Source organism: Brachyhypopomus gauderio, unplaced genomic scaffold (genome assembly GCF_052324685.1).
Source record: "Brachyhypopomus gauderio isolate BG-103 unplaced genomic scaffold, BGAUD_0.2 sc52, whole genome shotgun sequence".
Classification (NCBI taxonomy): Eukaryota; Metazoa; Chordata; class Actinopteri; order Gymnotiformes; family Hypopomidae; genus Brachyhypopomus; species Brachyhypopomus gauderio.
The window spans coordinates 2,153,155-2,170,247 of record NW_027506877.1 but is presented as its reverse complement, the minus strand read 5'-3'; the positions used below and the strand labels follow the sequence as shown (position 1 = coordinate 2,170,247).

The following is a 17,093-nucleotide window of genomic DNA, read 5'->3' as shown; positions in this document are numbered from 1 at the left end:
CGGATGAGCCTACACCATGATGGACATTATTACATCTTTTCCTTTTCTTTATTTCTTTCTGTCTAAATTGTTGTTGTTGTCATGGTGACCGGTGTCGGCCAGAGGAGGATGGGTTCCCCCCCTGAGTCTTGGCTCCTCTCAAGGTTTCTTCCTCATGCAAAAAACTAGGGAGTTTTTCCTTCCCACTGTCGCCCTTGGCTTGCTCACTGGGGGCTAGGACTCGGCACTTGTAAAGCTGCTTTGTGACAACAACTGTTGTAAAAAGCGCTATATAAATAAAATTTGATTGATTGAACAATATTTAAATTGTTCTTTTTCTATTACAAGTACGAAAAACTGCTGTGAGTTCTTTTTTTTCCTGAAAGAGCAGAATGTGGTTTATGCAGGATTCAGTGATGCTCTTGAGTAATGAGCAACGTCATCACAGATCATGCGCAATTGTGAACATTTGAATAAGGTGCAACCTGAAAACAGAGAGCCCATTAAAACACACATGCATCATGCACATGTAAATGTAAAAATGTAAACATGCACGCACAAACATCAGCACAAAAGATATTTCTATTACAAATTTATTTTGAGTACGAAAAAAGTGACAACATATCAAAACGTGTCACACAAAAGTGGCACTGTTCTGAGACACATCTTCATTTAGCACCTGTATGTTCTGATTATATCTATATTTCCATACAAAAATGGTTATGTTGGCCTACAAAAAAAAAAAAAAAAAAAAAAAAAAAAAAGTAGAAAGGTGAAATATGAGGATTATAAAACCAGCCCATGTTAACCTGCACAAGCACCAGTTCTTGTATCAGCTCTCCCTCTCAGAGTACCTGTAGTACCTGTACCATGATTTTAACTGCTAACATCTTCTGACATGTTTGGAAGTGGACTTGTTTTTCTCCTTTTTATTTATTTAATTAAATCACGACTATAGGGGATGTAAATGAAAATCTACATCAGTCCACAACCCCATGGAAAATGACAATAGTAAATAAACGTTCATATTATCACCACCCTGTTTTCACATTAAATGTCACAAATTTATAAGATGCAAAGGAATATCAGAGAACGGGTCTTTGCTCTTTGTTCTGGAGGAGCATAATTGCAAGGATTTGAGAAAAGTCCACTTACTAATGCCACTTCATAGCTGCCTCATCAAACACATCCACTGTCCTTTACAAAATTTAAGTCTTTTTTCTATCTGGAAAACACTAATTGTTTAACATTGTTCCAAAACTACTAGTCACGTGAAACAACCAAATTCTCTCATTTGAGTGTTAATTCAGTTATTTTGAAAAAGCCCAAGTGGCCCAGTAGAAAACATGATTTTATAATTACCATCAATAGTACAAAAAGATGCAGGCTGTACACAAACTGATGAACCAAAACAAACTCAGAGATCACAACATTTGGTGGTATGTCTTTTGCCAAGACAAATATTATCAGAAGGTAGAAGGGGGTCTCAAAAGATTTTCCTATGTAAATCATAACATCATGCTCCCTGCATGATTAGTAAAATATTTACAGAAAAAAGTCAAGAAATATTTGGTGAAGGAACACTTTTTAACAGCGCGATTAGGGACGCAAGACCCTGTTGCATTTTATGTCAGCAAGATCAAATCCATCTTACAATGCTGTGCTAAATGGGAACTGTGCAAGACTTCCAGCATTATACAGAAATCCTGTTCCTAGTAGCACAAATAGACACAAACTCTAAAGAGCTATCCTGCCTCGATACCAAATGTTATATCTCAGTCACACACCGAGTGCGGCTCACAGTTATAATATGATTAAAAGTCACATATAGTTTCACTCATTCACCAATTTGGTCATTCACTCTCTAGATCATTCATACTGCAGACACACATTTACCCAGCATAGCTTTCCCTACATGACATCCACAAAGAATTCACTAGGGTTACCCATAGCCAGGTGGAAAGACTGCCTGGAGGCGGTGAGCTCGGGTGGGACTGATCCCAGATCACGAGTAGGTGGAGCTCCAGGAGGCCCTCCGGGGTTGTTTGGGGGAGGCAGGCCAGGGTGAAGTTGCGCGTTGGGCAGCTGAGGGTGGGGTGCTCCCAGTGCGGGATGTGGGTGTGGGTGTTGTGGCACCATCATCACCATCATAGGGTTGTAGGGAATGGGGATTCCAGGTGGATAAGGGGCAAGGTGCGGGGGTGGGGCCCTGTGATGCGAGCGCTGACTGGCATGGCTGTGCTCACTGGGCGTGGCCGAGCCATGGTCCCGCCTTAGGCTGCTGCGCACAGAATATTCGGACTCGCTGCCACTGCCCGAGCGCGAGTCGGCCCCGCCCCCGTTCGGAGATTTGTCGTCGCGGGTACTGCCAGCCACCGTACTGCCAGCTCCGCTCTTACTGCCCCGCCTCCTCTCACCTTCACTCCTAGTAGAGCCACTGCTCCGACTCCCTGAAACACACACACACACACACACACACACACACACACACACACACACACACACACACACACACACACACGTTATCCCTGCTGCAACACCATCAAGCCGAGTGGGTAAGCCGCTCAAGACCTTAATCTGGCGTTGGTGTGCGAGCAGGGTCTTACCTTCACTGTGCTGGCTGCCTGTGCTTCCTGGGGCATAGCTGTAGCTGGAGAGCTCATGGTAGGGTGGAGGCTGGCCGGAGTACGGGTGGGGGTATTGGTACGGGAAGGAGTGGAGCAGAGGCCAAGGCGTGGCCCCGGGTAATGGCAGGGGGGCCAGCGTGTCCTGATCCGACGCACCGCTGGAGCCGTCGTTGTCGTTGAGGGACAGGTTGGCCATGTCTGATAACGGAGAGAGAATGAGGGAGGCACAAGAACTGAGAGGAAGCAATCTCTACGAATACGAAATGGTTATGGTAATTACGCATTTCCTCTCTTCAAAGTCACCGCTACATGATGAAATTTTTCCAAGAGACGTTAAATCGCAGTTATTTGCAAGCTGGTAGCACTCACAGTTCTCACAGTCGCTGAAGTCTCCAAAGATGTAGTAGCACTGTTCAGAGAAAGTGATCTTATTGACGGTGTGTCTGATGAAGCCGGCTTTCAGCAGGTTACTGGCGTACTTGCGAGCCTCCCGGCGATCCTGAAAGCCCTCGATGTGGTGGTAGAGCCACTCAACCACGTCTGACCCTGTTTGCAACACACACGCACACACAATAATCACTGAGCTTTAGATTAATTTGGGTATAAACATAGCCAACCAATGTACAGACTAGTAAATATGCTGTATGTCTACATTTGTTTGGTTGAAAAGCTGGACTGAAATTATATAAATGAAATATATATATATAAAACTGAAAATTGGAATGTGCACATGAATTCCCTTTGCAATGAACCCCCTAAAATGCTTAGTGAAATGAAGACCACCCATGTGCAATTTAAGTGCCACATGATCTGTCAAGTATATATGCAACACCATTAAGCAAGAGGCATCACTAACCACACAACACTGTGAAGACCATGAAGGAGATCTCCACACAAGTCAGGAACAAACTATCCAAATCTCCTATGATCCCACTATCAAATCCTTTATCAACAAATGGAAAGAACATACAACAAACCTGCCAAGAGAGGGCCACCCACAAACATTCTCAGACCAGGACAAGAGGGCATTAATCAGAGAGGCAGCAGAGACCCAAGGTAACCCTAAAGGAGCTGCAGAGTTCCCAAACAGATACTGGAGTATCTGTCTGTACAACCTCAATAAGTCATACACTCCACAGAGCTGGGCTTTATGGACGAAAGGCCAGAAAAAAAGCATTTACTCAGACAAAAATAGAAATGTTCGTCTTGAGTTTGCCAAAAGGTATGTGGGAGACTCCCCAAATATATAGAGGAAGGTGCTCTGGTCAGATAAGACCAAAATTAAACTTTTTGGCCACCAAGGAAAACGCTTCATCACTCCAAGAACAACAGGTCCACAGTGAAACATGGTGGTGGCAGTGTCATACTGTGGGGATGTTTTTCAACAACAGGGAACTGGAAACTGTAGGAAAACAGTAGGAAACTGGTCCGAATCGATGGGAAGATTGGTGGTGCTAAATACAGGGATATTCTTGAACAAAACCCATTTCCGTCCGTCAGTGATGTGAGACTGGGACAGAGGTTCACGTTCCAACATCACAATGGCCCAATAAATAAAGTAACACTCGAGTGGTTTAAGGGGAAACGTGTAAATGTATTGGAATGGCCTAGTCGAAGCGTAGAACTTAAACCCATTTGAGAATCTGTGGTCAGACGTGAAGATTGCTGTTCACCCGCAAAAGCCTTCTCATGTTAAGGACCTGGAGCAGTTCTGCCTTGAGGAATGGGCAAAAATCCCAGTGGCAAAATGTAGCAAGCTCATAGATAGAGACTTATACAAAGTGAGTTGCAGCTATAAATAATTGCCACAAGGTGGCTCAACAATGTACTGATTTTAGGAGGGTTAACAGTTAAACAAACACAATGAAATTTTGTTATTTTGTCCTATTTGTTGTTTGCTTCACAATAAAAAGAAAATCAAATGCTCAAAGGTGTAGGCACGTGTCCGTTGGCGGAAACGAGAAATCGATGATTTTTTTTTCCAAACAGCACACAGATTATACGACCACGTGGTCAGTCGTTGTCTTCCGCTTCTTACAGAAAGCCTCACAACACACGTCTTACCTAAGAAGGCGTTAGGGATGGTGATCTTGAGCCACATCCTGTCTCTGACTTCCAGGCCCGACTCAGGAGAGGCCATAGCCTTTGCCACGGACGCCATGTCAGAATGAAGGGACAGGTTGAACTCATCAAAACCTGGAGGGACAGAGGGAGAGAGATACGGAGAGATATGATGTGGCTAGTGCTGGGCGGTATACGTGTTCACACCGAAAACCAGTGTTTATTTTTGTTATGATATGAATTTTTCATATACCGGCCACACCGGTTTAAATAGCCTTAACATGTCCGACACGCAGCTCAGTTGTTAATTGTTTTTCAGGGGACGCTTTTTATCGCTGTGCCGCTAAGCACACGTGCAACAGAGCGCAAATCTAGCTTGCTGAAAACTAGGGACGTTCTGAACCAAAGAAAGGAGCTGCGTCTGTTGTCAGGAAGTACATAGGGCTGAACGTGGACCAGTCACTTACTGCAAATGCTGTCAAGCAAAAGTTGTCACGGCTGGAAGTAACGATCTGCTGCACCACCCATAAAGCTAGCTTATCAGGGCTCTCAAGTCTCACGCATTGAGCGTGTGACACACGCATTTGACTGTCTTCACACGCTCACACGCCACACTTCCGATTTCACACGGCGAGAAAAAAATATCTAGTTTATTTACCTCCGATCCATATCTATGTCGCCCTCCACTGGCGATCGATCGCGATATACAAACCCCCACCCCGCTCAACAACTTACGTTCGCCACCCCCAATAATTAACGTTCGCCACCCCCGTCAACAACTCTCACACTCTGACATGAATCCAAAACTTGAGAGCCCTGAGCTTATGCTTAACGCGTCGCGACTGGACATATGGTCGAAATGATTCAAAATAATTAGCTTTTTATCACATTAAAAGAGATGGTACCATCTCCCCAGTATTCGACCACTCCATCCATCGTCATCCGCTTATCCGGGTTCGGGTCACAGGGGTAGTAGCCTAAGCAAAGAGGCCCAGGTTTCCCTCTCCCCAGCCACCTCTTCTGGCTCCTTTGGGAGGATACCGAGGCGTTCCCAGGACAGCAGAGAGATATAATCTCTCCAGCGTGTCCTGGGTCTTCCCCGGGGTCTCCTTCCCATCCGGACCAGATGCCCAAACCACCTCAACTAGCTCCTCTCTACGTGGAGGCTCAGCTCTCTCTTCACCACAACGGACCGGTACAGCGTTCGCGATACTGCAGCCGCAGCAACGATCCGCCCATCAATCTCTCATTCCATCCTTCCCTCACTCGTGAACAAGAACCCGAGATACTTGAATAAATGTTATTTAATTAAAAGGTAGGATATTTGGAACTTTTCAGTACAATACAACCATTGACAAACAGCCATGTATACTTTGTGTATAAATACCTCTTATTTGTAATTAAGAAACTGGTGTGCAATTTATAATATTAAGTGTAGCTGGTTCACATGAGTTTTATAAACTTACGTTTATATATATATATGTATAACCTAAGTTTTGATGTCTGAAAAATGTTTAAAATAAAAGGTTTTGCATTTTTGCTATACGATTCATTTACTACTTTAGTGCTACTATTTGAAAACGAATCATGTGGGGCCATGCAAATCTGTATTACATGTAATACTTAGAGGGAGACATTTTTCTAACAGTGGAATGGGGTACTCTTAACCACTCTACTGCAGTAATTATTTTCGTAATCAGTGCATATAACACATCATGCATGGGGGGGGGACACAATCAAATACATAGTATAATTTTGAAAAATACCGTAATATAGAATTTTGGTCATACCACCCAGCACTAGACGGGGCTCATATTTTCAGTGATCTAATGATATATCACAATCTAGAGCACAAAAGAGGAGCCCTGCAGAATAACCCAGCATCTGTCTTACGCTTTTGCTACGATGCAGTCAGTCAGAAACAAAAACAACCACCGAGATGTGCGAAGGCCATACGGTTATGTGGGTAAAAATGTGAGAGATGGAAATCAGACAACACACCGGCTGGCGCCGGAGTAAACATACGTACGTTCTGTCTCAGTAACCGAAGAGCTGGATGTGATGGTGCTTCCTGGGTATGCTGGGTACGCCCCCGTCATAGCCACCGAATGGCTGACCCAGGCTGCAGGGTCAATAGGTCGGATGGGCTCATCTGATGTAGGGAGTGGAATACCAGCCATGAACACGAGACACATCTCTCAAGTCACTTCTGAATACTACCAAATGTGTTTGTTCATTCAGAAAACAAACAAAAATGTCCCGATATATTCAGTGACGGTTGCAATATTCATGACACCTACAGTAATGATTTCCTCATGATTAGGGTTGACAGCATCCCTAGTACTTGGTATCAGGTCATTGATGCACTTTAAAAGACTCAATGAACATTTGATACATTATTTCAAATGTTTGTAGGGTACTAGAGTGATAAATTAAACATTCAGCATGATTCCTTCATATAAAAGGAACAGAAATACAACACACTGCTCAGAAGACAACCGCACTGGCAAGTGTGAGATTGATCTGGGTCTGGACAAAATGTTCCAACAATCATGTGATTGACAGCGTGCTACAGAGGTGAATTTAATGGTGCTAATGGTAGAATCTGATAAAACAAAAACACCTTGGCTGTAGGACCACCTGAAAGTAATTCATTCTATGCCAATTTGAGTGCATGCTGATACAACACCTATTTTTGGATCTTTTAAAAAGAATTAACTTGTTGTTCTACAAGACCAATTTGCTCTAGAATAAACTATCCACTCATCTAGTACAAGGCTCTTTTTAGAAGTAAAAAAAATGTACAAACAAAATCAATAAATTATTGGCACTGGATAAATAAAACCTCAACAACAAGAAAGCTCATGATCTGATGTGGATGTGGTCTGCTCCTGAGCTTGAAGCCACTCACTGCGTGGAAGTGTGAAATAGCCCTGAGGCGAGGGGTCCCAGCATTTAGCCACGGTCAGGGTGATGGGGCTGAAACACGTGAGACACATTGTAAGCGACATTCCAGACATCCGTATTTTTCCTCTGTGGGCACCAATCCACTGCCACTCACCCTGGTTTGTGCACGATGTCCCGTAGTACTCTGACTGCATCATCGTTGCTCATGTTCTCAAAATTAATATCGTTCACCTGTGAATAAAGGGCAACATATGCCACTTTATATGTAACGAGTACAGACTAGTAAACATTTCACTACCCAGAATATTTGATCACCAATACACAGAATTAGCTATTCGATCTAGAAAAAAAGATTACAGCAGTAATTTGATTCCAGATCCATTATTTGGCTATAAATGCAATTCAAAGGATCATAAATCCTGTTCCTAAGAGATAAGTGAATAATCAACAGGACTCATCTAATCTGACTCTACCTCTGTATATACGACTGAAATTCAAGTTATACTTTGTAATGTAATGCTATGCTGTGCTATATAATGAGCAAATAAGGGCTCAGTTAGTGGTGGGGGATTTTGGGCAGTTCACACTTGGAGTCACTCCCAAACCTGTTCTACCAATACTTAATTAATGTCTCTGTCTCTCTCTCACACACACTCACCTGCAGCAGCATGTCCCCAGGTTCAATGCGCCCGTCTGCAGCCACTGCCCCTCCCTTCATGATGGAGCCGATGTAGATACCCCCATCCCCACGCTCATTGCTCTGACCCACAATACTGATGCCCAGGAAATTATACTTCTCTATTGGACAGACACAGGCACACAAGGCAGACACAGAAAGTCAAGGATCTCGAAGGAAACTTTTTGTAATACAAAGACAACGCTGAAGAGTAAAGACAGCAGGATCCACAGGAACCACATTTGTGAAGAAGGAAATTCTATGACTGAAACTAACTCACCCATGTTTAGTGTGACTGTGATGATGTTTAGTGACATAGTGGAGTCTGTCACACTACTGAAAGATGACGCCTGCAAGAGAGTAACAAAAAAAATATAAACACACACACACACAGAGAGAGAGAGAGAGAGAGAGAGAAAAGCTCAATCGTTCTTGGAAAAGGTGTGCTGTACCCTCTCCAGCCTTGGCGGGCGCTGTTTCCTACGTCTACGATGTCGCTTCAGCAATCTAGAAGCAGTGCTCTGTTCGGTGGAACTACTGAACCTGCACAAAACATTAAACTCGGCATCAGACACATACATTAACCATGTCAGAACTTTACGCAGCCATATTTTAATAGTACGGATGTAATTTATCGTTTATTTTTGGCATCACTTTTACAGAATGTAAGGATTGCATGTTTTCGGTGAACATGGCACTTTCACACGCTCACCTTTCTGTGTGGGTAGAGCGCTATGTGGTCTAATTCTAACCTGCTCATGGTATCGTCGTCATCCGAGTCGCAGAAGCTGGTGGTGTCAAGGTCACTGCTCAGCACTGTGGTGGCACTCTCATAACCAGCCATGTGCCTCTCCATGCGGGTCTGGCCATTCATACGAGACCCTAGAGAGAAACAGGGAGGTGTCCACTCCTCTGAAATAGGTGTATCCCGGTGCACCCCGGTGTGTCCGAGTGTCGTGGTGTAACGTTCTTACCATGGGGCTCAATGCTTTCCCGATGGCGAGGCCTCTCTCTTCGGAAAGACACCACAGACTCGGTCTCCGTCTGCTCGTCCAACGTCTCCACACTGCCAACAGCGTTGGGACTACAGCGCCGGAGAGACGAGCACAAACATGAAGATTTTCATTCCTTTGTTTCATTGCAGAGAATCTGTGCAAGCTTGGACACCACATCATCTGCACGATGATGGAAGCTTTTCCTGAATCTGTATCTCATCAGAAATACATAGCTCTGCATTTCTTCAGCAAGTTTGAGCGATTCAAGCTTCTGGTTTCTATGAAGGAGGGAGATGATTTAAGACAGCAATGCTACTGCCACAAACTTGAGCAAGGCACACCTCCAGCGTTAAACCCGAGGCAGCGTTTCACAGCGTCTTTAAGCATGTGCGCCTCCTGTACACAGAAACATCTGATTTCAGTCTGTGTCAAAGAAGCAGCTCTAGTGGGTCAAATCATGAGCAGCGGCTGGAACGAACGTGCATAAACACCGCAGCCTCGCGCACTCACCGATCGCCAGCGTTCAACAACAGTGTTTTCAAGAACCCAGTTTAAGCACTACGAACAGAAAAGGTTCCAGGGGAGAATGAAAGAAGGCGTACTGGAACGAGGGTGGTCTGGAGTCACCAATGCCCCCGGTCCTCTCCGCCGGAGGGGGAGGCAGTGGGGGAGGTGGAGGGGAGGGCTGAGCCAGGACCTCCACAGGAGGAGGTGCAGGTTCTGCGGCAGGAACATCTGAGGACACCAGCTAGAAAACAGGGAGAAACAGGATGAATAAAAACAAACTAACAAAAGAAAGAAAGAAACTACACAAGTGCTTACAAAAAGTCACAAAGTAAAAACACTGCTTTAATTACAGCTGTCATGAATTTTGCTGCCTCTCACTGGGTTGCAGGAGATTTAAATCTCACTGGCTGTAGGAGATTAAACTGGTAGTAAGCGTGCAGCTGTTAAATGAGTCTTATGCAGATGTTTTCTGGTCTTATCTCCTTATTGTTGTCTTCCTAGACAAGTCTTGGTCGGAAATAGGGTTGCAACGGTATGAGATTTTCACGGTATGATAACCGTCTCAGAAAATACCGCGGTATCACGGTTATCACGGTATCACAGTTAGTTTGTATATTATTAAAAGATACACTGACCCTTAAAGAAATTACAAGTTTTTTTTTGTTCAATTAACTATTTATTGTAGAAACCTGCAACTATTGTATACAAAATGTCTCATTTAAAAAAAAAAAAGCTGTAAACTTGTTTATATAAATACTGCAAAATTAGAGAAACCTAAATCATGGATTTCAGTACAATTATTTAAGTTTAAATTATTTAATATCTGATAAACTCAGCCTGGGTCAGTGTCTGATCAACAACTGTTGTAAACGTCCGTTGTACTGCCACCAGATACTGCAGAAAGAGAGGATTTATTTCTGACATAATCACAATAGAGATTTCTATTTTAAGGCTTTCACACCGAGTCTGGTTTTAACATGTGAAAAACAGGCACGTTAGAATTTGAAAATGAACGCATGTAAATTAATGGCGTCTTTCACATCCAGTGAAAGCAAGGACCATAAAAAGCTAGGTTTATTCTTTTCACTAGTGACCGTAGCGCGCGACTCCGCACAGTTCTCTCGTATCACGTTAACAAATACGAGCCTCTTGTAATTCCAGGACGAAACATGAGAGAATGTGAAGACGTTAAGATTGGGCGTTTTGAAAATAAACAACCATTAAATAATGTGATAAAAAGCTAATTATTTCGAGTATATGTATAAATATTTAACTTTATTAAGTTTAACGTGCTGGGAAATATTGAAATGGACCTTTAAAGTGACGTACAAGTGATTTAATTCCACCTTGTAAAGGTGTATGAACCCTGCAAACATGACTTTGTTCATTGCGCTGAGGCGCGGCGCGCGCAGTTACAAAATTCGAGAGGTGCACGACCTCGCTAATCGACAGCGCGTGAGACCCTCGCGCACGGGCGGAGCCACCGCGATTACGTCATTTTCGCCGCTGACATTAGTTTAGCTTTTTTGTTTTTGTTAAAAAATTTGTTAAGTCTGATACACTTTCTGCCATTCTCACCGCTGTGTGCTGAGTAGCTGAACCGGAGCGGAGTTGCGCATGCACGGGTCAGTTTCTCCGCTGGCTTGCTTTTTACCGGTAATAAGCAAATGCACACGGTATGATAACCGTGCATTTTAATACCGTGGTATACCGTGAAACCGGTTACCGCTGCAACCCTAGTCGGAAATCAAATGTTAGCAAGTGATTTGCTTTCAAGTGATTTATATGACTAATTTTTTCCTTTCAATTTCAACTCGTCACATTTACATGTTTAAATAAACTGCCAACACAGTACTGTTTGTCTAAAGGGCCCGATGGTTGAAAGGATTATATTCTGTTCAAACATCAAGGAACAGACCAGACACAGCCTGGGGATTGTGGAAAAATATCACAGTCGTCTGTCTGACTGTAACTCAAGTCTACACTTTCACGGAAGAGTGAAAACTAGAACACACTGTGCTCCAGGGAACAAATATCGAGTGTCGACAAATGTATTCACTTGCATTTAAAAGGACAAATAAATCAGTTTTTGTTGAACCCTACCAGTAAACATAAACTCCTATTCTTTTTTGCCTGAGGCAGTTAACACCAATTAACACTACCCACCTTCACTACAGCTACTGTAACAATGTACTCAAATCAGCGTTTACCTATGTGCTAATCTTACTAACCACACTCTTCCTAGGTGAGCCAGGTGAAAGATGTCCAGTGAATCAGCCCAGAGAGTCAGACTGAACAGGTGTATGGGAGAGAGGCACATGTAGCACATCTGTCCTTCTCCTCGTCCTGGCTATAATGGATGCTTGGCTATTGTGTGCTCTCCCTCCCGAGAGGTTTACCCAGCCCGATGCTGGTGTAGCGTTTCCATCCCAGCGGGACCAGTCTCATGCAGGCCTTTTGACTCAAGATCCCATATCTCACTGGACGCTTTTAGTTAAGGCTGGATAAAGGCTTTGTGCGAAAGGGTGACACGGACACTTAAAAGGTCTTAAATGATAGAAGACGACACTAAACAAATGTAGGTCAAATGGTGGGTCTGTTGACTCAACGATAAAAGTTTGCTAAGATAGATCGATGCAGCAAGGGCTCCGTTTTCTCGTGTCGAAATTTGGCGACATTTATAAACAATGCGCACTCATTATTCAAGAACTGAAAAGCAAGAAGAATAACAAGGAATGTATTAAAAAAATGACAGAAGAAAAGGAGACCAAGACATACCCAGGACACCACACGTCCATTGAAACAGGGCAGCTTGGCACCGTCGTCTGAAATCTCCTCCTTCACCACTCTGGAAAGACAGGTAATGACATCACGGGACACTGAGACTCAGCCTCCAGCAGGACCAACAGGACATACACCAGTTAACCATGAGCAGACTGAAACCCTCCACCACCACTCCAACAAGCAGAAAATAATAATAAAAAAATGGCTGGCGGGCAGGCTGGCCTAGAAACAGCCTGTTAAGATTATAATTTGCTGGACTGTAATGCGAGATGTAGGCAACAATGTTAACAGTGAGAAATATGGTTCTTTTTTTATCTAGCTAACTGCATGATCTGCTTTATCCAGTGTGGAAACAAAATATATTTTTACTTCAGGACTTGCATACATTATCAAAAATACTTTGGTTTGCATCTTCTCTCAAACATTCCGCCACAAAGCTGCATTAATTAGGGAAATGACAAAACCAGGAATGAAGCAAGTTATCTACTTCAGTTAGAGGCAGTTCCAACTGATTACCAAAGAACTGGGAACTGGGATTCCTGACATTCATATGTACGCGAATGCTACAAAAACCTTGACATGGACATACTTCATTATGGGATTTGTTGGTGAAATTAAAGTAACAAGTTCTCCAGTGGATATTCTGATTATATGTGGAAAGGTGTGTACAAATTGTAATTAGAAAACCAAGTTAGCTACGCCCACTTTGTAGCTAGCCAGCAAAAACTACCACTCAGCAGCACAATACATTTGTGAAGGTAAAATAACCTGCCCTCTGATTTTTACTGCCAAAAATCTACAAACAATATTTGTGTACCACCCCCCCAAAAAATTTGCATCAAGAATCAAACTGCTTTGTAGTCCCCACATTCACCAGCTCCATAATGCAGGTCATGGAGGCAGCCATTTTTAAAACCGATTTAGTATCTGAAACCTCCAGGCCACTAGGTGTCAGCATAATGGTTACTTCATATGTCACTGAAAAAATAAAATTACTGATCTTTTACTCTGACATAAAATATACATTCTTGTGGTTATTATTACCTTTAATGCTTTGCTGTTCCAAGAATAACTTTCTCATATTCAAATTTATCTGGCACAGTCTAACTTTGTTTTGTCTTGACCAGCCAATGCTGTCTTCTCTTTAGATTTTGTCATTGAAATGATGGCTCCAAAGTCTTGCTAAATTAATTTGTACAGTAATCTGCAGAACAGCTCTTTCCCATTTTAGATTTGATGTGTTGTCTCACCATACAATACTAACGTTGCAACTCATTCAGTCCTTCTGACACTCAAGGGATGCAACTGCAGTGACTCCTACCAAATCCAAGTGACTCCCTCTACACGAGAGTCTGTTAGCAGTGACTATTTGCTTAAAGAGAGATAAACTAGAGATGCAGAGGAATTTAAATTCACCATTCATTGTTAGTTGTGCATATAACCATCATAGCTTTGTAAGTGTCAACTGCAGAGCACAATATAACTATCAGCTGCACAGCACCAACATGGGGCTGTTTTGGAATGCCAGACAGCATATTAATTCACAAGACAGCAGGCCTCTAGGAACCCATGCGTTTTTCTCAGCAGTTTAATACAGAAGACCATTCAAATGTTTCCTTCAGGTATTTCCAAGCATCTCGGATGACACAGTCTACTGTTCACACTTGCGTAAAAAAAAGGCTGTGCAGTAGATGAGGTCAACCAGCCTGGTGGTCACAACAACCAAACAAGACCAAAACTTCACATCTTTCTGTATAACAACTTTGAAAACTGTAACGTCTCTCTCTCTCTAAAAAACAAAAAAGCAAACAGACATTCTAGTGTGAAAGAGAGCGCGGTGGACGTCGGCCGAGTCTCGCACCACGTTTCTCTCTGTGTGCTATGGCCGAATTGACTGACTAATGATCCTACACCAATGAACTGGACACAACCAGACACTATTTCACACAGCATTTGAAAATGCCTCGAACGTCCAACATTGCCATACCTACGAAGTGCTTGCTGAAAAAGGCTAATCGCACTCACAAACCCGCTAATGACCATCACTGGGAGCTGAGAAACGACCCCTGAAAGCTTGGGCAAACAGAGAGAAACGCTTGGAGGGGAGACTACTGCAAAAACACACGTCCATGCAGTTTCATTTCTTTTTAACAGTCTACAATATACAGATACATAATAAATACAAATAACACACCGTCAGATTCCTCCTCTATAAGATCAGCACTTTCAGTCAAAACCCCAGTGATCGCAGGACTCTGTAAATCTAGGTTGGGTGATTACAGCATACTGTGACTTAAAAACAGGCAAGATGTGAAAAAAGATCTCTCTTAACAAAGAAAGTGAAGTGAATGGGGGAGAGGAAATCGGATAGAGAACAGAATCGCTTACACCGTGTGCCGATTCTGCTCAAGTCCAAGGCTACATGAGGGTGCTACATTAAGAACGAGACTAGATGTGAGTGTTAACACTCAGTGACCAAACTCCATGTATGCACACTATCTGTAAAACACTCTCTGGCCTTCTCTCATGTTGATTCTGCCCAGACACCCAGCAAATGGCCTCTTTCCAACCCCTCTACCCCCCCCCCCCCCCCCCCATCCCAACCATTCGCTGCTACCACACACAGACAGGCTGACAGCTGGCTCCACCACAGCAAATCAAAACAGCAGCATCAGAGACAACTTACTTCCCCGTCCCCTCCACCACCATATCACCTTACAACCCGCCTATGCATTTCTGCACTTTAACAATAACACACACACACATAGTTCTCCATATTCAGTACCCCATACACATCCACTAGAGATCATGATCAACATGATCATTTTAAATGCATTAATGTATTATTTATAGTCTACATTTATATTAAGGCGGTGGTTTTTTTCATTAAAAGGTACATGTTTAATACAACATTTGTTGTTCAAGGGGCATTTCTCATAACAAATAATATTAAGGCTAACCGTTTTAGTGACACTGGAATAAAAAAGTCAACGTATACAAAATTTTAATTTCTAACTATTTACCGTACAATTTTAATAGGAATCTGGATGAAGTCACATTGTCTGGTCTTCCTGTACAAGACTGGCCCACATTCAGCGTGTGAGATAATGGACGAGGCCCGGAATAAAAGACCAAGCAGGCAGGGACGCTGAGAAACTCCGGGCATGTAGCCAAAAGAGAAAGGAAAGGAGTATTCACAAACTGACGGAGATGAGAGGAACCGAGATGAGTAGACGGGCAAACTAGAGCTTTTCGAATGAAAAAAAAAAACGTATTTATGCGGCATCAATGCGATTAAGTGAATTACTGTCCATTCTCCAATGCGTGTTCACGATTCATATTTTAGACTCGGTCCCTCCATCCATCTTATCGCGACAGACATCATATCTCATAAGTTGCATACTTTGGTGCGTCTGACATTTAACTGCGATAAAAAAGGAAAAATCTGGATTTTAACGCCATTCTATCTATCCGCTACCTATACAAGTCGATCACAGCTCAATTGCACTGTTTAAAAAAAATCCAGTTACCCATTTTTCCTAACAAGCGGTCTCAAATATCCTGAAACGTCGCTACCTTCAAACAATGCTGCGCAAACCTCGGTGGTTGACCCGTTAAAACTGTCAACATTTCCTCCGCACGGAGTCACACAACATTCATCTGTCCTACCAAACAGCAATAATAAAAAGCAAACTTTGCATTTTTCAGTGCACTTCGTGGTCATTTCGTACGTTAGTGGCGGTCGCCCGCATCATTTGCATTGCAGCCTGGCCGGGACCCACTCACCCGAAGTCCTGGTCCATAGACTTGAAGAAGAACTTGTAGTTCGGCTTGTTCAGGACCTGCTTGAAATCCAGCAAAGTGATTTTCTCAGCCGGTATAGGAATCTTCACCAAATACGGCGTTTCCTCTTCGTCAATGTGATAAATTATTTTAGTTTCCGCCATTCTTCCAACTACTTTTTTTTCCCCCCTTGTTCCACAGATATGGAAGAGGGAGCTAACTCGCTAACGTTAGCTAGCTAGCTAACAAGAGGGGGGTCGAGTCGCAGGATACCAAGCAGATGTCCTTTGGCAAACGTTTCAACGAGTAAAAAAAGGTCCTAAAATTCCAGCAACCTCGTTTGTAAATCTTTCAATCCCACACATAGAGGGTTTCCTCGGTTAACTTTGTCGAATGGGTTAAAAATAAAAAAAAAGAACCCGCCTACACTCACTCGGCCAGCTCCGGCCAGCTACCCTGCAACAACTTTTCTCCAACAACAACACAGGGGGATTTCAAAACTTTTCTCCAGTGAAGGCCAACGCGGCGCGTGACGTAAAGCGAGGCACCCCCATGCGCGCGCTCCTCCACGCGCCCCCATGCGCGCGCTCTAGAACACCCCCCCCCCCCCCCCCCCCCCCGTCCCACTTCCCCCATCTCGGAACGCTCCACGTGAAGAGGGGGTTAAACGTGATTAAATTACATTCCAAGAGATGATGCCATGTTCACCACTCCATCTCTTTCTGTTCAGTGCGTTTCTCTCGGTAATATGGTTTTTTTACAAGTTTACCTTTG

The 17,093-nt window shown here is 43.4% G+C and overlaps 1 protein-coding gene across 1 annotated transcript; it reads right to left on the bottom strand.

Moving 5' to 3' along the window:
- Positions 1-565: 565 nt before the first annotated feature.
- dvl2 (dishevelled segment polarity protein 2) lies at positions 566-16,870 on the bottom strand. Its single transcript, XM_076987397.1, has 15 exons — positions 16,323-16,870; positions 12,531-12,600; positions 9,848-9,993; positions 9,225-9,334; positions 9,003-9,132; positions 8,703-8,793; positions 8,531-8,600; positions 8,233-8,372; positions 7,729-7,805; positions 7,579-7,646; positions 6,697-6,819; positions 4,671-4,802; positions 2,976-3,152; positions 2,586-2,804; positions 566-2,429 (listed from the first exon to the last, which is right to left on the bottom strand). The coding sequence occupies exons 1-15, from the start codon at positions 16,481-16,483 to the stop codon at positions 1,891-1,893; spliced, it is 2,253 nt and encodes a 750-aa protein (XP_076843512.1). The 5' UTR covers positions 16,484-16,870; the 3' UTR covers positions 566-1,890.
- Positions 16,871-17,093: the final 223 nt, after the last annotated feature.